The sequence below is a fragment of the Eretmochelys imbricata genome, chromosome 1 (assembly GCF_965152235.1).
Source record: "Eretmochelys imbricata isolate rEreImb1 chromosome 1, rEreImb1.hap1, whole genome shotgun sequence".
Classification (NCBI taxonomy): domain Eukaryota; kingdom Metazoa; phylum Chordata; order Testudines; family Cheloniidae; genus Eretmochelys; species Eretmochelys imbricata.
Window position 1 is genome coordinate 276,634,522 of NC_135572.1, and position 23,483 is coordinate 276,658,004.

Genomic DNA, 23,483 nt, shown 5'->3' on the forward strand with positions numbered 1-23,483 from the left:
GATTGGCTTCCTCCTATGGAGACACCTATTGGAGAGAGTCAGAGAAGACTAAATGCTCCATCTGATTACCTGGCACAGTTTCCTGCGAAACATCTCATGGCGTTTGATGGGAGGGCTTTTGCTGTCTGCAGGGTTAGCAAGGGACAATACCTTCCAAGCCTTCAGTTCTAGAGGAGCCACAGGGAAGGAGCTATCTAGATACATGGAAGCAGAAACTATCTGCATGGATGGCTGCCCCGCTGTGTTTCTTTACTGGCCCAACTATCCCCTTGTGACAGCAGGGCAGTAGCTGGAACTGTGCTGCCATTGTCTGGGTTGCCTTACTCTATAGCAGTCTCAGAGGGGAGCCAGAGAGTTAGTAGAGCAGGGCTGAACATGCGTGGTGCTGTAAAACTTAGCCAATCCTTGACTCACTGGTGCCCCTCCTGTGTCCCCTCTTCCTGTGCCCATGTGGAACACAGAGCCCATGGATGATCATCAAAGTAGTTTCCATGGAGCCCAGGAGGAAATCCATCCACCCTGATGTGCATATGTACAGGGGATGTACTGCCCTACCATATTTATATTTATTATATTGTAGGGCCTCAGAGTTCAGCCAGTCACAATTTTATGGGATACGGAAGCAGGATCTTGGGTTAGAAATACGTTTAAGTTATTAACAATAATATGTCAGGAGAATGGCCCATTTTATTATAGTATCATGGGTCATGACTAAGCCTAACATTTTGTCACAGATATTTTTAGTAAAATTCATGGACAGGCCACAGGCGAAAAAGAAAAATTCAAAGAAAAAAGAAGCCGTGACTGTCCCTTCAATGGGACTTTTACTAAAAATATCTGTGACAAAATGGGGGTCTGTGGATCCCCATACCGCCTGAAGCGGGGGAAGCTGCACAGGGGCTAGGAGCCACCAGCAGCAGCTGGGGACTGCGGGGTACCCCCACCACCCACAGCACCGGGGGCTGTGGCTGCTGGGAGCTTGGGGGTTCCCCACTGCCGCCAACAAACTCGGGGCTTCCCCTGCCTGCCGTGAGCTCAGGGATTCCCCCACTGTCTGCAGTGGCCAGGAGCTGCAAGGGTTCCACCACCGCCACCCATGAGCTCAGGGGTTCCCCCGCCGCCCACGCTGCCAGGAGCTCAGAGGTTCCCCCGCCACTGCTGCCAGAAAGTTCAGGGGTTCCCCAGCCACCCCTGCCACCTGGGAGCTCACGGTTTCCCTGGCTGTCCACAGCCACTGGGCGTTTGGGGTTCCCCTGCCACCCACAGCGGCCAGGAGCTTGGGGTTCCCCCAGCCACTGCAGGGTTCCCCCACCGCCTGTGGTGGCCAGGAGTTGCAGGGTACCCTACGGCCTGCTGCCAGTGGGCGGTGGGCAACCCTGCACTTTCCCACCACTGAAGTCACAGAGGTCACTGGAAGTCACGGGTTCTGTGACTTCCACTGCCTCCGTGACTAAATCATAGCCTTAGTCATGACATATGACTCCCCTTCCTGACATCTGGTGCTGGTACTTTCAGGTTCTTAAAATTTTTGTGCGGTAGGGGGGTTCCATACATTTGAAGGAAGATTGAAGTCCTGTTCCCATTAAAGTTAATCACAAATGTCTCGTTGACTTAAATGGACCAACGTCAAGCCCTAGCTTGTATGCTAGAGAAGAACATATTTTAAATCAAACCATCTCAGGAGGCCTAGGTTACCAATTGCCATCTCTAGGCCAGGCTGGCTGGTGTCTGCCTGGTGGGTCTTGCCCACATGCTCAGGGTCTAACTGATCCCCATATTTGGGGTCAAGAAGAAATTTTTCCCTGGATCAGATTGGCAGAGACTCTGGGTTTTTTTACCTTCCTGTGCAGCATGGGGCACAGGTCACTTGCAGCTTTAAAGTAGTGTAAACGGTGGAGTCTCTGTAACTTGAAGTCTTTAAATCATGATTTGAGGACTTCAGTAATTCAGCCAGATGATATGGGACTAATACAGGAGTGAGTGGGTGAGGTTCTATGGCCTGCATTGTGCAGGAGGTCAGACTGGATGATCATGATAGTTCCTTCTGACCTTAAAGTCTGTGAGTCTCTGAGCTGTACAGACAGATCCTTCTGTGGACCTTGTATATTCACTGAGATTATATATTGCATACAAATTCTTAAATATATATTTTATACCAAATGTGGATCCATAACACAAATCTGGGAGTTTACAATGATCAAGCTGTCACTGTCTAAAACTATTCATTTTTGTGTGTTTTACAATACCAATAAATCTGGAGAAACTTCATGGTAAATTTCTGAAAAATGGACTATTGATTGTGTGTAATAATTTTCTTGAATTTGTGGTATTTTCTATTGATTCCATGAGAAATGCCTCACAGTTTCCCTTTATTACAACAGTGCAGACATAGTCTGGCATCATGAAATTTCTGATTTCCGCTCTGTGTTTAACGAGAGTGAGCCAGCTTGGGGATGGGAGGACGAACAAGGATTCTCTGCTCTCCGGCATTCAGGTGAGATAGCTGATTCAAACATATTTCTTATCTCCCCTCCTATTACTAAGAGATTGTTCCTAATGAACAAGAAAAGGGTCTTTTAAAGTGATTTGTGAAAATGCAGCACAGCGTTGCTTTGGATTAATGCCTTAGCAATGGTGGTAGCGAGGAATGTAATGTCCAACATTCAGTACTGTTCAACTACCAAAAAAAAAAAAGCCTAAGGAACATTGAAAGACTGACTTCGACCCACATACACAAGGATATCTAAAGTCTAGGCAGACAGTCCCATCTTAAAATCTGTGTGTAGGGGCTGATAGCTTGTGTAGGGGTTGATAGTTTGAGTATCTGCCTGGGTTTTCATCCTGAGCTCTGAATTCTCGGGCTTTTGCACATTTACATCAGAATACTTTTAAATGCTCTTTTCTTTTACTTTGTTTTTAATAACTCCTTTATGTGATATTTTCCCAGAGCTGTTATATTCTGTTGGGTAAATTGATGATAAAGTTATTTGAAGAATATGATATTGCCCAGATGAATTAGATATGTAATTAGGGAGTTTCTAAAACAAGAGTGACAACACAATAATTTTCTCAGACTATCATATGAAGTTTGGAAGCTGTTGTGGTTGATGACATGGTTACAGACTACCTCATAGTCCAGCTATGATTTCAACTGGAGAAGTTATTTTCCACTTGTCCTCCTAAAAAGTGTTGTGAAACATTGCTGGACCATATGAAAATTAGTAGGCAGTGTGGCCTGATTGTGCATCTCCTCTGCCTGTGAGCACTTATTCACATAACTAGTCTTAATGACTTCAGTGCATCTACTTTTGTGAGTAAGCATTCACCAGCAGAAGGTTTCCACAACTTGGGCCTTTGTGTTTTGCAGATTGACAGTACACCTTCTTCCTAAATCATTCTATCTTATCAAGTTAGTGCAAGTGCCACTTTCTGCATGTGCACTGAATTGCATGATAAAAATTCTGAGGACACATTAAGTGGGGAGAAAAAACCCTAGTGTCTGTCCATGAGACTTTTAAATAATTTTTTTTATTTCAAGAGCACAATAGCAATTAATCAGCCAAATACAGAATAACCATCTGCAACATTTTATTTTAAGCAAATTTTGACTGGTACAAATGCAAAGATAGAATCAGAAAAGACTCACTTCTTATTTTTATACTGTAATTCAAAATAGAAAGGTGGTATTTTTTCCCCTCCCATCAGATTTTATGCAAAAACTACTTCCTCTTAGGCTAAGATCTTGTGAACCTGGAGCTCAGTTCTAGCTGACCTCCTGAAGATAGGGGGTTGGGCCTTGACCAAGAAAAATAATTAAGCGCTATGCTTAACTTTGAGCATGTGATCAAGTGTAGTTGACGTCAACGTGGTACTACACACAGGCACAAAATTAAGCTCCTGCTTAAGTGCATTGCTGGTTCAGGGGCTTAAAATGAAAACCCTGGCAAACAAATGGCAGCACTATAAGACTGTACTGCAGAGGAGCGAGCTATACTGGGAAGTCCTTGGGCTCAGGACTCCTTGCCTCACTCCTATGGCACGAATGGGGTGGATAGCTGGTGGATCTCCCCAACTGAGCATTCCTTTGGTGCAGGGGAATCCTTGTGTGGCACAGAGCCAGGGCCGGTGGGAGGTTGGAGAGTTTATATTATTAAAAGGTAAAAGTTGGAAGATTCCAATTTTAAAATAAATAAACTTGACATCTAATTAAAGGTAGCTTGGATGTTCTGAAAGACGAGCTTGTGCGTCCATCAAATGAGTGCTTTTCAAAATTGGGGAGATGGGCATGTGCTAGGGAAACAGATGCTCAGTTATGTCTCGCCTGGTGTTCTGTGGGTGTTTTCAAACCTTGTTATGGGCAGAGTTGTGTTAATGAAAATACAAGTAACCATTTGCCCATGCGGTCTGCCTGGGTCTGGCGCTTGGTTACCAATGCCTGCAGCCTTTGCGTTTTCGCTCCCTGTGCAAGGCTGCAAATGGTGGTGGTGAGTTGTTCTTTTAAGATGTGCCTCATGTCTGCTGGGAAGTGATGGAGCCCTCAAAATCCTCTCACAAAAACCACCGAAGAGGCAATCATTGGGTAATGACTTTGTTGGCCTGGTTCTCCTCTCACTTACTCAACTGTGAAGCAAAGTCATTCAAGGGAGGTCAATGGAGTTACACCATGTAAGGCTAGTGTGAGAGAAGGACAAGGGATGAAATCCAGGCCACAGCAAAGTTAATAGCAGAACTCTCCCTAACTTCAATGAGGCAAGGATTTCACCCCAGTCCCTGTCTCTACCCACTCAGGCTGATCTAAACGAGCAGTACTGGAGTGAAAGGCTCTATATCCCATTAGTCACCCCTTGGTCCAGTCCATCCCCTCCCTTTGCTGTACGTTTCAATCTTTGGAGTACCATCCATGAGACACGTTTGGTTTGGTTTGTTTCCACAGGTAAATGTGAATGCAAAGAACAAGTTTTAGGGAATCCCAAGGTCTTCTGTGGAATGAAATACACATATGGTGAGTTACATATTCTTGTTGGGTTGGGTTATTGTTGGCACATAATGGGCAGTTTGAGGAGTCTGTGTAAGACTGTAAGAACAGCATAGCTGGTGCTTAGCCCATAAAATGAATTAAAACAGCAAAAGCTGAAGAAAGGATGTCATAAAATTTACCTCTCTTATTGCAACTTACAGGAAAAGCCAAGTATCAGAGGTGGATTCCCATGAACACTCACTGGGCACATCACTTGGCAGACACCCAGTTTGCCTGTGTTCTGATTATACCCAAGATAATTTTCAAGGAGCAATTATAGAGAAAATTACTTGTTTATTTACAAATTTGGAACTCTACCCGGCATGTCTTGATTTTCAGTGGGAGGACTGGGTGCACAAGAAACACAGGACAGGAGCTTTATTTGATGCAAGTTGCCACAGTATATAGGCAATGCACAAAATATATAATTATAAACACACACACACCCTCATATATACACTATGCATAACGGCCAAGCATAATCAAGTGTCCTACTCTATTATCCACCCACTAACCACTAGAAAATCCCCTTGGCTGAAGGACCAATACTAAAAGGAAGACCTTATCCAAAAGGTCCACCCTGCACCATTGCTTAGAGGCCACCAACTCTGAGCTCTGATAACTCACAAGAGGGAGTGATTTCCATGGGCACAGACCATTCACTGAGAAGACTCTTCTGCCAACCCTTAAGCATTCACTCCTAAGGACTGGCACCCTGTCAACAAGAGCATTTGTTATTGAGACTTAAAGGAGTAAGGAGAAAACTTTGTCTATGGTGAGCCGTGCAGCTGAATACCAGTGAACTGTCTCCTTTATACCGTGCAGGGGAAGGAATTCTTTGTATAACACTCCCTTCATTTCATGAGCTTTCAAACTTTTTTGCACCTGCTCTGTCCCGTGCTAGAGTTTAAAATGCATTGAGAGATAATCCATGCCATTACAGACTGCGCAGTGACCCACAAAGAAAAGTTCAAGGGGCCGCATGTCACTGAAATATGGCCCTGGCTTAGCGGTATTAGAAAAAAATCCATCTCTGCTTTACTTTGCTTCCTGACTGCGATAGTGACAGTGTTTAATCTAGCCAAAGATAAGAAATAAAAGCAAAAAAACAACTTCATAAATCTTATCTGAAGTGCACTCAGGCCTCCCACCCTTTCATTACTCAGTGTTGCAGGGTGTCAGCTAAATTACAGAGACAACAGCTGAATTGTAGGGTTCATCATAAGCGTGAAGTGAGGGGCTGCAGTGTAGAAGGGGGATCTTCTTATATTTTTTAATATGGTCTCTAAATAAAGCAACATCATAAGAAGCTGTTAAATACCATCCCCGGCATCACGGCTCTCCTAGAGGTCATTTCTGCAGCAGCCTGCGTAGCATAGCAGCAGGACTGTACGGGTATGTCCACACTGCAGCTGTAGGTGTAATTTTCAGCTCGGGTAGATGTACATGAGCTAGCTTTGATCAATCTTAGTTCACTGAAAATAGCAGTGTATGTGTAGCCACGGCTGTGTGGGCAACAGGATGGGCGAGCTGCCCAAGTGCCATCCTGACTGAGACCCTAGGAGTGTACTCAGGCAGCCAGCCCAACCCCCCACCTGCACTACCATGACTACACTGCTATTTTTAGTGCGCTAGCTCAATCAGAGGTAGTGCGGGTATGTCTGCCCAAGCTGGGAATCACCCCTCCAGAGCCTGCAGAGATATACCCAGCAGGTTTTGTTCACAACACAAAGTGCAGAAAGAGAAACCGGTTCACAGGTATGGAGACACTGCTCTGCATTGTACGGCTGGCACACATCCATCCCAGCCTCCCGGCTCCCCAATGTAAGAGGAGAAAAGATCTGCTGTGAGAAGAAAGTGGGGGTGACTCTGGGCATCGGCAAGCCCAAACGCCAGCGGGCAGTGGCCCTCCTGTTTTAGTTTCATTACTCGGACATGTGCAGGAGCGTTGGTAGCTAGAGATGAGCAGGATTGTTGGGGTGGGGTGCTGTTCAGACACCTGTCATTCTACTTCGTGTGCCTCGACCAAGGTTTGCAAAAGCAGGAGCCTAAAGTTTGGTTTCTAAAAGTATATTGAAGCTGAACAAAAGTGCAGAAAAAGCAGCAGTTCCCACTGACCTCCATGGGAGCATTTCGAAAGTCAGGCCACTCAGCATCTCCTTACCCCCTGGTCTTTAGGATGGGCGGGCATCTGGCACAGTTACTGTTCAAATAAAACTAACCCAGCGTTCTGTCCAGCAACTGCAAAGTATTGATTTCTGCGTGTCACTAGTCTGACAGTACGACTTGCAGGGTACGGCTACACTACAGTCACAGGGTGTGATTGCAGCTCAAGTGCACACACCTGAGCAAGCTTTAATCTAGCTAGCTCAAGTCCTGGAGCAGTGAAATTAAGGCAACACTCGCTTTGGTGAGGACTAGCCTGCGAGAACTGCTGAGGGATCTTGTTCAGCCGCAGCTGAAGCCCATGCAGCTGCAGCTTCACTGCTACAGCTATCCATGCTAGCTAAATTAAAGCTAGTTTAGGTCTGAGCTGCAATCACACCCTGCGACTGCAGTGGAGACAAACCCACACAGTCTCAGCCTAAATATGTAAACTCTCAGGCTAATTCTGCAGTGTAGAGTCACTTTAGCTGTGTTACTCAACACTGCAGTAGAAAGAGAGGTGGATGTGACCATTTTATCTATTGCTGCTTTTGAAATTGTGCCCTCCCAGTGGTGAAAGCAAAGATTTTATCAGCCCACGACAAAGGCTCCCATGCAGAAGTAAACGTGAAGATCAAGAAAGTATTGAAATCAACAAAGTTTAAGATTCTGCGAGGAAAGCGAACTCTCTATCCGGAATCCTGGACTAACAGAGGCTGCACCTGTCCAATTCTTAATCCTGGTAGGTATATGGCTTTGACTCTGTGAAAAGTATGTCCCCATCAAGTTTATACTGATTTCTTCCTCGTTCCTCCACCCCATCCTCCAGTGCATTTAATTTATAGTCCTGCACTAAGACACTGGATTTTACTCCATCATTTAAACACCAAGAGCAGTCTCAGTGGAATACTTTTATTTGGTATAGAAAATCCTTATTCACTTCACATGTTGTGAAGTGTGAAACTGCTATTTGTAAAGCAGAATTATAGTAGTACAGCTTTACATAGCTAATCCACCAGTCACTCACTGCTCTCACTACTGAAAGCAGCTGCATGTTGAGCCAGGCACCTACAAGATAGAGTTCTTTTCAAATCTAATTTTGCTTTAGATCCATAATAACATGTTCAAGTTTTCAGTTCTAGATCTGGTCAAATTACTGTTCTGCTGTTATAGCTTTCTCTCAAAGGAGCACACACCTAGAATGTCTTCTTCAAAAGTAGTGTTGAATTAATTTAGGCTAAAATGACATGGAAGAAGCTCTTTCTTTTGGGGGTGAGTGGGAAGCTTTAGCTTCATCATCTTTGCTCATTTTCTTTCAGTGAACAGCTGTTTAGGTTTCAAATGAAGTGTAAACAATGCTGATAAAACAGTGCATTGATCATCACAGGAATCAAGAAATTCAGAGGCAGAATTTTTCAGTAGAGAGAAACTAAAATCCACCTAAACTATCTTTTTTACTATTCAAGACAAGCGATCAGCTAGTAACTAATTTAAGGGAAACATTTTCTTTTTACAATGTTTGCATATAATTTTAGGGGTTACCTGAACAAAATGTAGATTCCAATATTGAGGATTCCTTTACAATAGGAAGATTTAGCAATAGGAAGATTTTTCACTAAGTGAGAAGAAGGTCATCTGCAAGATTATTACTGTAAGACATCAGATCACTCAAAAAGGTTACCTTGTGGAGATTTTTGCAATCTTTTGTCGTCGTTAGAAATATTGCTCAGTGTTTGGCCTCGAACCTAGTAGACAGAAGGTGGGAGAGATGTACTTAGGAATTCTTTCTAATATACTTCTCATGGTACAGGGGATAGGGTGAATCAGCATCCCTATGCTTAAGTTTATTATTTAAGCACATAAGATCTTGGATCGTCGCAAAAATCCATAAACATTTTAATGCAAGAGATACAGGTTCTTAATGTTTCCATATGCAAAGCAAAGGCAAACAGGAAAGGCGATTTTCTGATCTCAGCTCTACTAGTATAAAGCTGAAGAAACTCCATTAGGGTTGAAGAACAAAGAATATTATAGTTCAGATACTCAACTGGTGTAAAACAGTGAAAATCTATTGACTTCAGTGAAACGTTACTAATTCATACCAGCAGAGGATCTAGCTCTGTATTTCACCAAATTAAAGGCCAAACACAGAGTGAATTAATATAGCTGCTACTCAGACATCTAAGAAGAGTCGGAGATGCGTTCTCTGGGGCAAGTATTCAAAAATCTGCATTTGGTACACATCAATTGTAAATTTATGTAAATGTGCAAATTGCTCTTACCTATGTTAGTTTTCAGTAGGTGAAGCTTAGTAGCAATTAAATTGCTGCATGCTGAAATAAGAACTGAGAAACATCTGCTCTCTCTGGGGATGTGGTCTGTCAGGGAGAACCATTAGACAAATACCTCTGTCATCTCTGATAGCACATTCACTTCAGCTACGCTTGTGCCCCTTTTGTGTTCATCTTTATGGGAGCATTTGAAAATTTTCCTATCAAAAATGTTTGTGAAAAGCAAAATGAGTGTACGCCCATGGAAACTGCGCTTTAATTTTGCACACACACGTATTTGTATATACTTCCAATCATGGAACAGAGCCAATTCTATGACTTATGTGGCCAATCACAAGCAACATAGCTCAGATTTTCAGTTTTGTGGCCCTGATCCACCACTGTCCTACTCCAGTTTTATGCAAGTGTAAATCTGGAGTTACACAATGACAAACCATCCAATATTGGGTGAATTGTTTGCAATCCATCCATACTGTAAAAACACTTTTTAAAATTAATTGAATGAGTTCAAGTAATGAATAAATTTAAGGAAATAGTGATATACTTACAAATATTCCCTAAGCAGGAAAAGGGTCTAAGGCCCTGATTCTTCAATGAGATAGCATGAGAAGACCCTGTACCAACACAAAGCTCTGCTGCAGGCTCAGGGATCTGCTTCCATGGAGCTCATCACTGGATCAAGGCTTTTATTTGTAGTCTTGTGATAGCTGATGTTTTTCTTAATACCCCAGCTCCTGGAGTCCTGTGATTGCAAAAGAATCTCAGCTTTCATTTTAAAAATAGTAAGTTTCTAGCCCTCATGGTCATGAAGAAAAACTTGAAAGCATGAACCAAATGCACTGTTCACACCCACAAACTAGAAGGCAAGTAAAAAAGAATCTGAAATTTAATTTTTGGCCAGTTGGCAGTATTGCATTTGTAAGTTAAATGACCCATTTACTCTTCTCTTAGCGTAGGAACTATAACCTTCAGATCAATAAAAACCACGAACAGCAGGACAAAAAAGTCAAAGCAGACATGAAATGATTACCTCACACATAACTTCTCAGATAACAACATCTCCTAAAACATGAAAGAGATCAAAGTAGAAAGAGAGAAAAATAGTGTAAAAATATCATGTTTTCATTCTGTCCCAGCAATACGGAGCAGCGGCTTGGATCTTAGAGTTTCCAGCCAGAAAATCTAAAAACACTCATCAAATCGCACCACCCTGGTGCTCAGATGATAAGCTAGCTGAGTTCCTACAAGGAATATTTCCAACACACACACAGAAGTGAACTAAGAAGACAGTAAACACAGAAGATTTAAGTGTCTCAATCACCTTCAAGGAAGCAGACTCCACTTCCTAATTGCAGCACTGCCAAACATAGGAAAATAACAGAGAGTTCCTCACAACTAAAAGCAAGGAATTTGAGATGAAATTCACAACCTTGAAGAACAGAATGAGACATCTAAGGAAGTGTTTTCATTTTATTTTTGTATTTGCATGAAGACAGCTGAGCAGCTTTTAAAAAAAGCAAGTCTACAACATCAACTGCTAAATAAAAAAAAACTTGCTCCCATACTCAGAGCGTCATACCAAGCTGCCTCCTCTAGAGAGATTTTATGATCCTTTGAAAAATGATGTTTCTAACAGAAATGTTGATACAGCCATAGTGAGTGCTCTGCAAATAGCCATACTGTGATATGTATCCTGTGTTTACCTTACAGAAAGATGACTGCGTTTGCCCAAAAACTCAGATGTAACAGATAGTAAATTGTATCAAATTATATAAATATCTTTACTTGTGGAGTTGATACTTTTAAAATGGTCTTCGCCTGTTAAAAATAACACTATCTACTTTGGGCTAAATCCGCAGCTGTGCCTAGGGAGTTATAGGTGGCAAAGATGGCTCTAAGCCAGCTTTCTCTTGTCCAGATCTTGAGGCTGGCTGGGACAAGTTAGAGCAGCCACACCCCTGACATTCTACCTTTGGAACACTCCCTACGATGGTTGGGGGAGCCAGGAGAGTCTAGTGCAGAGCCCACTATGCCATCTTTACACTAGCTGTAGCTGTCCATTACTCTGTGTTGTACAGCCCCTAGCACAATGGGGTCCTGAGCTTGGCTGGGGCCTGTGGGTGCTATCATAATATAAATAGGAATAATCATCACCATCCCCTGACTCCAGGAGAATCCTCAGCTACCCGGCTAGGACAGCTTTTAGATTCCTGTGTGCCCTCAGGATCTGGCCCAGTGTTTCTTCACATAACTTGCAGCCTTATATGAAACAGCTAGGGCCTCATTCTGCCCCCACTGGCCCTGACTCAACAAGGTATTCAGAAAGCATGTGCCTAGCTTGAAGCATGTGAGTCACCGCATTGAGTTCAATGGGACTGCTCCCGTGTTTAAAGTCTGGCATGTGCTTAAGCACCTTCCTGAATCAGTGCCAGAGCCAGTAATCTGGTATAAATTAAGCAATTTCACTGCAGTGAACAGAGTTACACCTGTGTAAAATCAGGTGAGTTCAGAATCAGGCCTGTGGCATCAAAAGCATGTGATGGAGCCATGTACCAGGATTCTATGTCACTGCGTTTCACTGGATTTTGGAAGCATCTAGAATTCAGGCAAGATTTTTGAGGGACGCTGCTAACATATCTCTGAAATGTCTGGGTGAGGCAGAATTTAATGAAGCACGTTTTGGTTTGAATGCAAGCCCTCAGGCACCCTCCAGGTGCTCATTCCAGTTCTTCTACTAGCCCCATTGCCTCATTTGGAGTATCTCATAGCTAATTGGGTTCCTAAAGGCATTTAACCTGCAGCTGTGGATGTCCATGACAGGAGAGGAATACATATGGAACTTGCCTTACTGATCTGCAGCAGATCCTGTATTTTTAAATATCTAAAACCTGATAGATAATTTCATTCATTATTGGTGAGAATAACTGCTTTGCTAGGCTACACTATTCTAATCTGTTTAAATTATGAGCCTTAATTCACCGTTAGCTGTAGAGCTAAAAATAGTGGCATGGAAATATTTACCTGATTTTCCCCTTTAATGCCACCTTTATGACATGCATACACACACACACATTAGACAAGTTGTACACATGCCATGCCAGCTTTGCATGGACAACTGGGGCTCAACAGGAATGAAATCTGCCCCTGTGCAGAAGAAGGTCAACATGAAGCCTGTGGATCATTTATGTCCCACATATGCCCTAATTTGAGAATTTAAGTGGGGTCTGAGTAATGCCTAAACCTTATGCTGGCTGCTCAGGAGTGAATTTAACCCAGCAACTTCTATTAAGTCTGTAAAGAGAGGGTATGAAAATGAGCACCTTTTACCCAGCACCTCCTCTATCTCCACAGCTCTTCCCACATGCCACTTGCCTATATAGTGTAAGTCACCACCAGATTCAGAGCTTGACAACAGCATCTCATGCAGATCTCACTGTCAGTTGGGGCACAGGGCTGACTTTGATGCATCTCTCTCTATATACAGTATTTCTACACAAATGTAGGGGTTTTTTCTTCAGAATAGCTACTTATATTAACTTTCAGTGTAGATATCTTTTTAAGCATTCTGCCATACAAACCCTGACCACTTTGATGATTTGCAGGCTTGGAATACCTTGTGGCAGGGCATGAGGAAGTACGGACTGGGAGACTGATAGTCAATATGAAAAGTTTTGTACACCAGTGGAAATCAGCTCTTGGAAGAAAAGTCTTGGAGATTTTAAAAAGAGACTGCAACTAGAAGTGCACAAACAGGTAGGGCATTTCTTTATGCACAAAATGCAAACTTCACAGACAGAAGACCTCTGAAATGAAAACTGGAATGTAAGAAAATAGTGCCCAAATTTGTAGAGTGGTGTTCCGATTCATAGGCTCTGTCTCGTTTAAGCCTTCCAGGTCAGTGTTGGTGTACTCTCCTGGAACTGCTTTGGAAGGGTGCGCATATGAGCCAATGTTACATTCAAAAAAATGTAGGGTCTGATTCTCATCTCACATACCCCAGTGTAATTGTGGAGTAACTCCACTGAAGTCAGTGAAGTTACACCACTATAAAATTGGCATAAATGAGAGGAAAATCATGCCCACAAACTAAAGAGGATGGACAAAAAATTGCTGCCAGTCACACCAGTGTAAATCCTGACTATCTTCAGTGAAGTTGAGGGCGTTCCCTGTATTTACACTGCTGTACTGTGACTGAGTCTTGACTGCAGTCATTGGGAGTGATTGCAGCTCAGGCCAAAGTACACAGCTAGCTCTAATCCCCACAGCTCGGATCCTGGAGCAGTGAAGCTGCAGCAGCTCATGCTGCACAAACCTGTCTGCAACCCTGGATTTGCAGGGCTAACGACACTGAAGCCTGCCCTGCCGTGGTGTCACTACTCCAGTACTTGAGCTAGCGAGATTAAAGCTAGCTTGGGTACATCAACTCAAGCTGTGGTCACATCCCATGATTGCAATACAGCCAGACCCTAAGATCAGACTTTGGCCCACTACTTATAACAGCTTTCTATAGAACTGGAAATATTGTTTGTATCAGTGGGAGAGCTCTGTTGGCAACATGTCATTTGCAGTTACTCTGTAGGAGCACAAGGTCTGATGAGGATGTGCCATCATCAAAAACAGTTGTGCATGCTTTTAAAGGAATGTGTAGGATTTCACTTAGGGCCAAATTGTTTTTTCACTTACACCAGTGTGAACCTGTCGAAGTCAATGGAATGACTCTGTGTTTACACCAGAATAACTAAGAGCCGAATCCAGCCCTTTGTCAGCAATGTTGTTTTACTAAAGAGGGGCAGCGTATGTGAAGTTTTGTCCACAAAGTGTTAAAACTGATCCTATCCAAATGTAAATATGTCATTGTATAAAGCACTTTACTACCTGCCGCTTCATGGTGTGGCAAGTTTAATGTTGTTGGAGAGAAAAAGGGGTGAAGGTGGCCTACAAACAACCTATTGAAACAGAAGCACTCCAGAAGACCCCTAAATGTGGACAACGTTAATGGTATAAAGGGAATAGTCCTCTTTGGTCTTGGCACTGACCGCTCAGAGAATCCAAGGATGCAATCTGAAAGATAATGTACTTGCACTGAAGTCCCAATTTCAGACCAGAGTTTGAACCCGATGGGTATAGACTATAATGAGACTTCACAAACAGCATAGAGAACAAGAGACTAAGAAGCAAGAATGCAATTGCCAGAGGATAAGAACTCTGCCTGCGGACAAAGAGATGGACTTTTTAAGTGAAAAGAACTCTGTTTCACATATCACAGCCCCGTAATTCATGGCAGATCTAGAGCTTATTTTATTTTCGATGTTAGTATTTAAAACTGAACATTACATTTGTTTTCCCCTGTGTTTTTATTTACGGTATATATGACCATTTTCCATTTTAACAGCAATTTATGGGACATATCACAGTTATTGCCATTTCCAACACTAGATTATACCTTTTCTGTAACCCATCTTTAAACTTCAGTACATAAAGTGTATTCTGTTTATGAGCATGAAGGGAAAAAAGAGGAGGAACTGCAATGCCATAAAAAAATTCAAGTCTGCCAATCTGCTTCACAAATGTATTTCTCTTTCAGGGTCGTGTTGACTCACAAAAATGATGCTATTTTGGTAATTTGTTTTTATATCTCATGTATGTAATAAATATGATATGATTTCAAAAGCCTCATCTTTCACTCCCATTTACATCTCTAGTAATATTGTTCTGACACCCGCAATGCAAGGAAAAAAGAAAGCCATTGTACAGCAGAATTTTATTCTCTTTGGTTTCAGAGTAGCAGCCGTGTTAGTCTGTATTCGCAAAAAGAAAAGGAGGACTTGTGACACCTTAGAGACTAACAAATTTATTTGAGCATAAGCTTTCGTGAGCTACAGCTCACTTCATCGGATGAAATTCATCTTTGGTGAAATTCAGCCCTTGTGCAAAGAATCAGCACAAGGCCTAAGTACTATGTAATTCACATTTTTGTCCTATTTTGAGGGGTCTCAAATGTAGGCCCTTTGCACAGGGGTTATTTCATCCTTAATGTCGTTTAGACTTGGCCAGAATCTGGTACTCACAGAAAAGCAATAGCCTGAGTTGGAGAGTGGCTACACATGAATACCAGGCCAGTGATGATCCAAATCACGCTAACCCATTGTCCCTCCAGCTCTCATTTGAAACTGAAAAGGGAAGATGCTGTGGGAAATTAAAACCAAACAAAAAAGGCCTACAGCTAACAAAACAAAAGTAAAATCATTCACAGGTACTGAAAAGGAATGGCCAGAAGGCACAGGCGGTGAACTACTCTATAGGTTTCAGAGTAACAGCCGTGTTAGTCTGTATTCGCAAAAAGAAAAGGAGTACTTGTGGCACCTTAGAGACCAACCAATTTATTTGAGCATAAGCTTTCGTGAGCTACAGCTCACAAAAGCTTATGCTCAAATAAATTGGTTAGTCTCTAAGGTGCCACAAGTACTCCTTTTCTTTTTACTCTATAGGTAACACCTACTCCATTAGATATACACATCCTGGGTGTACTCTGTTAATCAGAAACCAAAGGGTTAATTATCTCACAGTGGCACTGATTTCTCTCCTTCCAGTTCTTCCCCAATGGAAAAACATAGAGGACTGGGGTCAGATCTACTCTCATGAGACTGGGTTTGCCTCACCCTGGAAGAAGTAAGAGTTTTAGCTTCTGGAACCCAGGGAGATCTGCATGGATCTTTGAGTGGGGGAAGATCCGTACAGAAATATGGGGACTCCACACCAACTCTCTTCACCCTTCTGGCTCTCTTGCCCATGAAACCCCATTCCGGCTCCAACGGAAATGTAACAGAGCCTCAAACTATATTAGATTTTCTGCAGATTCTCTGAGCATTGGTGGGGGAATTATATACTTCCCTTTGGACAGCCTCCTTCCTGCACAGAGCTGACCATATGGTCAGGAACAGGGACCAACAGAGCCACAGAGGCCTACTGAACCTTTCTCTTCTGCAGGGGCAGGAGAGATGTGTGTGCAGAGACTACCTCCACCCACAGATCAACATAGAATGAACTGGCCTAGTTTATGCACAGGGACTAAGTTAAACACAGTGCAGATTGCTGCGTTCGTAGTGGCTCGAGGGCTTTGGCCACAGTAAATGGTGCCCTATTGCAAATGACAATCAAACCAGCCCTTGTAGGTCTCATTAGTTAGTCTTCAGAGTAGCAGCTGTGTTAATCTGTATTCGCAAAAACAAAAGGAAGACTTGTGGCACCTTAGAGACTGACTCAATGCATCCGATGAAGTGAGCTGTAGCTCACGAAAGCTTATGCTCAGATAAATTTTTGTTAGTCTCTAAGGTGCCACAAGTACTCCTTTTCTTATTAGTTAGTCTGGAGACAACTATGCCACTGAGTGGCTTGACAGCACCTGCAGAGGAGGGCTTCAGAGCAGGTGAGGCTGATGGTTAGATCTCTTTTACTCTTCAAAATCCCTTTTTATGCTTAAGGAAAAGCGCAACATTTCATTAAGTGTGTCCAGTAACTAATGACTATATTTACATAGTATTGGTACAGCATTTTAAGTCTTCAGTAAACAACCTGCTTAAATCTCTAAAACGAATTAGAATGGCTGGAGAGGCAGAATCTGCTGTGGGGAAGAGAGATGTCTGCTTACAGTGTATTATCTGGGCCTGTGATTGAGGCAGTCTACCCGTGAGGGCAGGGAAGGATTTATGTTTTAGGGAAGATAATTAGCTTTCCCCTGTGCCTGCTTCTTGCTTAATATTTGCACACACATCAGTTATAGCACAGAATTTCTGTAAAACGCATATAAAGGTCCCCAAGAGTGGGTGAGGGAATATCTTTTATTGGCCAGCTTCTGTTAGTGAGTGAGACATGGTTTTGAGCTTACACAGAGCTCTTCTGCAGGTTTGAATATTTTCAGTCTCTGGTTCTTTGTTGATTGGATGAGGCTTTTGACAGGATTACAGATGTTTCTACTTCTACTGCCAGCCTTCATTTCCCCTCCCAGCTCTCACCTTCCTTTCTCATTACTATGACATCATACCCAATGTGCTTTCACTTCTACTCTCGACTCAACTTAGCTGCTTCTCTCCTATCGTCCCATTGGAATGGTAAGTATTAGGTGACTGGGTGGCCCAGGAGATTGATAATGGCTTACAGAACATTTCCCTTTGCGATCACCAGTTTAAATCCAGCATGGAGCCTCCTTCTCCTTGTGCCTCATCAACAGGCACCAGCCGCGACTGCACTCCTGGTGCATGTGAATGCAAGGAGTCGAGAGAACATGGGTCCATGAGACCGCATCCCCTCTGCACAAGCCAAAGGTGTTGATGGGCCATAGACAGGAGTGCCCATTCCTTAAAGAGTGGCAGAGTGGCCATAGTGACTTTCATGCTTAGGAGCTCCTGGGGGTCCCCAGCAATGGCCTGTGCCTTTGTGCCCCCACTTTGGTTGCTATCCTCACTGTCATATTAAAAGTCCTGTGGCTCTTCCCCATTGTGGGCCCAGTCCTGCTCCCAGCGAAGCCATTAGCAAAACTCCCATTGACTTCAGGTGACCATATTTCCCAAAAGGAAAACAGGACACTGCTCAGGGCTAGCCCAACCCCTTCCCACCCCCTGGCACAGGGCTGGGGTTGACAGACTGAGCCCCACCACCCGGGGCTGGGGCTGAAGTCTGAGCCCCACTGCCCATAGCTGATAGCCCATGTCCCTCCCCCGCTGCCTGGGACTTGCCTAAGCCCCTCCTGCTCCCGGTGCAAGGCTGGTCTGAGCCCTGCCACCGGGGGCTGGGCTGACAGCCCGAGGCCTGGCCCCTGGCACTGCGGTTGCCCCCCGAATGTTCCTCCCCCCCTTTTTTGGCAAAACTGGGAATTTTGTCCCATTTATGCGTGCCAGCGATGATCAGTCGGCAAGAGCAAATGGGAACAAATACCCAGTTTTGCCAAAAAAATCAGGATGTCTGGGACAGAGCTTAAAAAAGCTACTGTCCCGGGCAAAACAGGACATATGGTCACTCTACCATTGACTTCAAGGGGGGCAAAATCAAACACCATGTCTGTCTCAGCTGTTTGAAAGGTTGCTTACCCCTGCCCTCAGCTACAGAACAGTGCACGTTTTATTAGTGAGGGAGGCATTTGTGTAGCACTGACTTCATGTACTGGACTCCAGCCTCTGCTGCACCCTGTGTTTGCGGGGCACAGCAGAGGAGGGGAGCCACAAAAGAGCCCGTGTGGTGCCCTGATCCTGAACACAACCAGGAACCAGTTCAGCCCACAGCCGACTTTAGAGCAGCCCTGGGGCTGCTCTGAAATATGTTCCACATTCAGCAGCTTCCAAGGGTCCGTCGGTCAGCTGGTGATTGCTAGAGGACAGTGTGTTCTGGCCATGTCCCTTCCTCCTCCTAGCATGCTCTGTACACCAGAACTGAAAGGGGGTGGCATGGGGCAGCTATCCCCCAGCTTTATATCACCTAAGGAGCTCCCCTGCCCCTGATGAATTACCCATTTGGATGTTCAGTCCCAGCTAAATGGCCCCTTTGTGCCATGGGAATTGTTGGAAGAATCCACAACAGGGCTCAGGATTGAGCCCACTGGGTGAACTTCTGAAATAAACATGATTCTTGTCCCTCTGACCCATCACTCACAATGGAGGAACATGATCTGCCATTTGCAATGGAAAATTACAGGCATGTTTTAATATAATTACATTAGTGGGCTAAATCTTCTGGGATGTGACCATGTTACTGAAAATGACGGATCATTTGGCACTACAAAACTGTCTAAATATAAATCCAAGCTGGGTCTGGCAAAACATAACTTTGGAACAAATATCTACAGTGTATTTTTAAAATAATTTATTTTTAGTTATCATATTTACTTCCATATCAACAGTGGCTAGTTTAAAAATCTCAAAAATGTCCAGTGGCTGCTCCCACAGCAGCCGATAAGCAGCTAAGGATGTCGTCAGTCTCTAGGGTTTCTCTGCTGGTGTGTTGATTTTTCAATGACAATGCGTTCTAAAATCTAACCTTGCCCAGAGGTCAAAGCTATGCACAGCTTCTTTCCCACAGTTCAGCATGAAAATATTTATGAATGCACTTAATTGCTTCCAGGAAGGGGAGGGCTGCCCTGAGAAAAACAGGCTGAAAGATGTACTATATATGGAAAAACTTCATGACATATTGAAAATATTACCATGATCTAGAGATGAGAGCACCAAGATTTCTATTTTCTTGGCCCACCTCTGCCATTAACATGCTGTGTGACTTTTGACAACTGCCTTGTTCTGCCTCTCTATCACTTAAGTGCCCATCTATATAATAATAATCCTTAGCCATTTCAGAGATGTGTTGTTAGGCTCAGTTCACACATGTAAACAGCAAAATACCACACTGTACCTGCTTTGCAGCAATCCATAGTTTAAGCCATTTCCAGTATTTTCTTGGATACTTTCTCAATATTCCAGAAGAACAAGCAGAAAACATAATTAGGAAGGCAGCAATCCCCAGTGGCCTCTTTGACGCTTAGCTGCGCTGCCTCACATCAGTTTTAGTTTCTTCTCAACAAACTATGACGTTATTCCAACCCTCCATGTTGCCCCCGCATTTACAGTATTTTCTTCTTCAAGTGGACTCTCAGTAATACATATTTAATGCTTAAGCACACTTAATTCTTAAATACAAGGCCGGAATTTTAAATCAGTTCTCTTCATTTTGGAAGTCTTGCTGCCAGTTGTCACTTTAACACATCAACTCTTGACGGAGGGAGGTGGGGAAATATTTTCTGAAACTGAGACTCAACACAAGCTCCATGAATTGATTAGCTGTGTGCGTGAGTAGGAATGCAGCCCTCACCTTTACTTGGAGATTAAACACATCAGGCCTAAAAGCCAGCTAGCCCCTTCCAGCCCAGGGTTTGGGACTCCTTGTGTGTTTCAGAACACCACACAGCCAAGGGAGAGATCAAGATAAAGTAACCGTTCACTAGACTGACAAGTTCTGATGTTTAACGATAAAGATTGCTGTCTCCATCACCCAGCTCAGTGTGTATGCACCATGCCCATGTATCATCTCTATATGGGTCAGATATGCATATCTTTCAAATATGCTGCTGTAGAAAAATTATACAGAGCTGCCATTGATAGGCTCTGGTTCTCCTCTCGTTGACGTAAATCAGGAGTAACTAAAGACCAGATCCTCGAACTAAGGTGCTTATGTAGCCCCCTTTAATGTAAAATTTGAGCACCTCCCAATCATTATTTCTCTTTATCTGCATATGACCCATGTGAGGTAGGCTAGTACCATTTTACAGATGGGAAACTGAGGCACAGAGATGCTAACGTTGGGACTCCACAAAGGTACTTACATTTAGGTGCCCAAGTCCCAGTTTTGACTCCACCGTGATCAACAAAACTCCCTCCAAACCCTATAGGTGCCTAAACTCACTCAAGGCCTAAGCTCGAGCAGGAAGAGTTCCCTAGGTGTCTAGGTTTTTCTTCGTTGAGTGCTTGTTCACGTCCATTCCAATCAGGTGTGCGCGCGTGCATGGCCACCGGAAACTCTTCCCCAGCAGCATCCGTTGGGTCAGCCTAGGCGCCCCCTGGAGTCGCGTCTTCATGGTGCTCAAAGTAGAGCCCTGCCGACCCCTCACTCCAACAGAGGAGTAGGAGGGTGGGTATTGGAATGGACATGAACAACACATCTTGAAGAACAACAGTTACGAGAAGATGAGTAACCGTTTTTTCTTCTTCGAGTGCTTGTTCATGTCTATTCCAATCAGGTGACTCCCAAGCCTAAGTTCAGGGGGTGGGGTCGGAGTTGTCCACTGATTGGAGCACTGGTCTTCCAAAGGCTGCATCGTCTCTGGCCTGCTAGGTGATCGCATCGTGTGTTGTGAAAGTGTGTATGGAGGACCACGTCGCTGCTCTGCAGATTTTCTGGGTGGGAACCTGCACCAGGAACGCCGTTGAAAGGGCCTGAGCTCTGCTGGAGTGCGTAGTGATTGGGGGAAACCTGCCAGGTTATAACACTCTTGGATGGAGGAGGTGATCCACGACGAAATTCGTTGAGAGGAGTCTGGAAGTCCTTTCATCCTATCCGCCACTGCCACAACCAGTTCAATGGACTTCCAGAACAGTTTCGTTCTTTCAATGTAGAAGGCCAGCGCTCTGCGGACGGCCAACAAGTGAAGCCTCTGTTCCCTGCCTCTTGAGTGCAGCTTAGGGTAGAACACTGGGAGGAAAATGTCCTGGTTGATGTGAAACTGGGAGACAACATTTGGGATGAAAGCCGGGTGAGACCTGACCTGAACTTTGTCCTTATAGAACACAGTGTAAGGAGGTTCTGATGTTAGGGTCTTGAGCTCAGACACCCTCCTGGCTGAGGTAATCGCTACTAGAAACACCGCCTTGTATGAGAGACAGAGCAGAGATCACGTTGCCAATGGTTCGAAGGGCGGACCCAGGAGTCTGGAAAGGACCAGGTTGATCCCAGGCTGGGACAGGCTGTCGGACATGTGGGTATAGCCTGTTGAGACCTTTAAGGAAATGGCTGACCATAGGGTTAGCAAAGATTGACTGGCCCTCTGTGCCTGGGTGGAAGGCTGAAATGGCAGCCAACTGGACCCTTATTGAGGACATGGCCAACCCCTGCTGCTTGAGATGGAGAAAGTTTCCGGCTGCTGTGCACGCAGCACGCACACGACTGATTGGAATGGACATGAACAACGCATCTCGAAGAACAAGAGTTACGAGAAGGTGAGTAACCGTTTCTTTCCTCAGCGCATGGGCACTGCTGCCTCCCTCTAGGCATGTGGGCCCCTCTCTCCTGCTTAAACCCCAGAAGCATTCACAAACCGGGGAAGACAGGTGTTCGTCCACCTAAGCTGCATGTAAGGCTTGATAGAGCAGGTGGCCTTTGAGTACACCTGAGAGGTTGCAGCTCCCTATTCGAATTCCTTCTCCTCATCAGGCAAAGGGGGGTCCTCCCGCATCCCAGGTGAGAACCCAAACCTCTGGGCTACAGGTTATAAGGGATTCCAATTCTGCCCCCCTCCCACCCTGGCAGCTGTTTTGTTTTGGGCCCCACACATGCCTTAAGCAGCCAAATGCCTATCTTGCCCAGTTCATGGAACCCAACTAGAGGTAGGCGCTTCCTTGCAGCCCGTACTCAGGCCCCTATCTCGGAGGCACGGGCAAGGCGTAGCATGCACAGCACACCCCTCTCGTTGGCATCGCCCACTGGTTAGCTTAGGTGGCTCTGTGCCTAGCGTGCTGGCTTTGTGAAGCGCAGTCGAAGGTGCCTCTCTCTCCCCATTGGTTGTGGAGGGAGCCTAGGCACCAACTCGGCGTTGTGGATCTGGGCCAAAGTGGCTTGCCCAGGTCACACAGGAAGTCTGCAGCAGAACAGGGAGTTGAATCCTTAACTCCTGATTCCCAGGCTAGTGGTCTACCCTGCAGGGCCATCCCTAGCTATTCTGGGGCCCTAAGCAGCCCCCACGTTGTGACCTATCCAAGGTCACACGCAGCTCTGTGGCAGAGAGGGAACAGAATCGAGATCTCCTGCCTCTCAGTCCAGTGCCATAGACTCTAAACCCCGCTGCATCTCTCCCTGACTTTGGAATACTGGAATTCACTTGGGCTACCAGCCAAATATTTACTTGGTCAAAAGTACCCGGTCTGTAATTTCCAGAGATTATATCCTTACTGTTCCTCAGTTTCCCTTGCTACAAAATGAGGAGAATAAGGCTTATCCACCTTTGTAAAGTGCTGTGAGATCTACAGATAAGAAGAACTGTATAGATGCCAAGCGTTATATCATTATTACTATGCAGTCCATTCTTCACCTTTACTCTGTACTAGTGACTGTTTAACTTGGACATGTTAAAAGCAATAACCACCAAATTCTTTTAAGCAAAAAGCATTTATACTTGGATAATGGCCACAAAGTGCCAACTGCTTGGTTGCCAAATGCCTGAAGGAAACCACTAGAATTTTTCCACCCACAGACCTATTATGAAACTGACAACGTCTTGC

At 44.4% G+C, this 23,483-nt stretch overlaps 1 protein-coding gene across 1 annotated transcript in view; it reads left to right on the forward strand.

The window, feature by feature from the left end:
• The window catches only part of NTN4 (netrin 4), a 98,157-nt gene extending 83,119 nt beyond the window's left edge, over positions 1-15,038 (forward strand). The window contains exons 7-10 of the mRNA XM_077807688.1: positions 2,382-2,494; positions 4,934-5,002; positions 7,734-7,904; positions 13,056-15,038. Of these exons, the coding sequence (XP_077663814.1) occupies positions 2,382-2,494; positions 4,934-5,002; positions 7,734-7,904; positions 13,056-13,192 (490 nt within the window). The 3' untranslated portion in view covers positions 13,193-15,038. The remainder of the gene's footprint in view (positions 1-2,381; positions 2,495-4,933; positions 5,003-7,733; positions 7,905-13,055) is intronic.
• Positions 15,039-23,483: the final 8,445 nt, after the last annotated feature.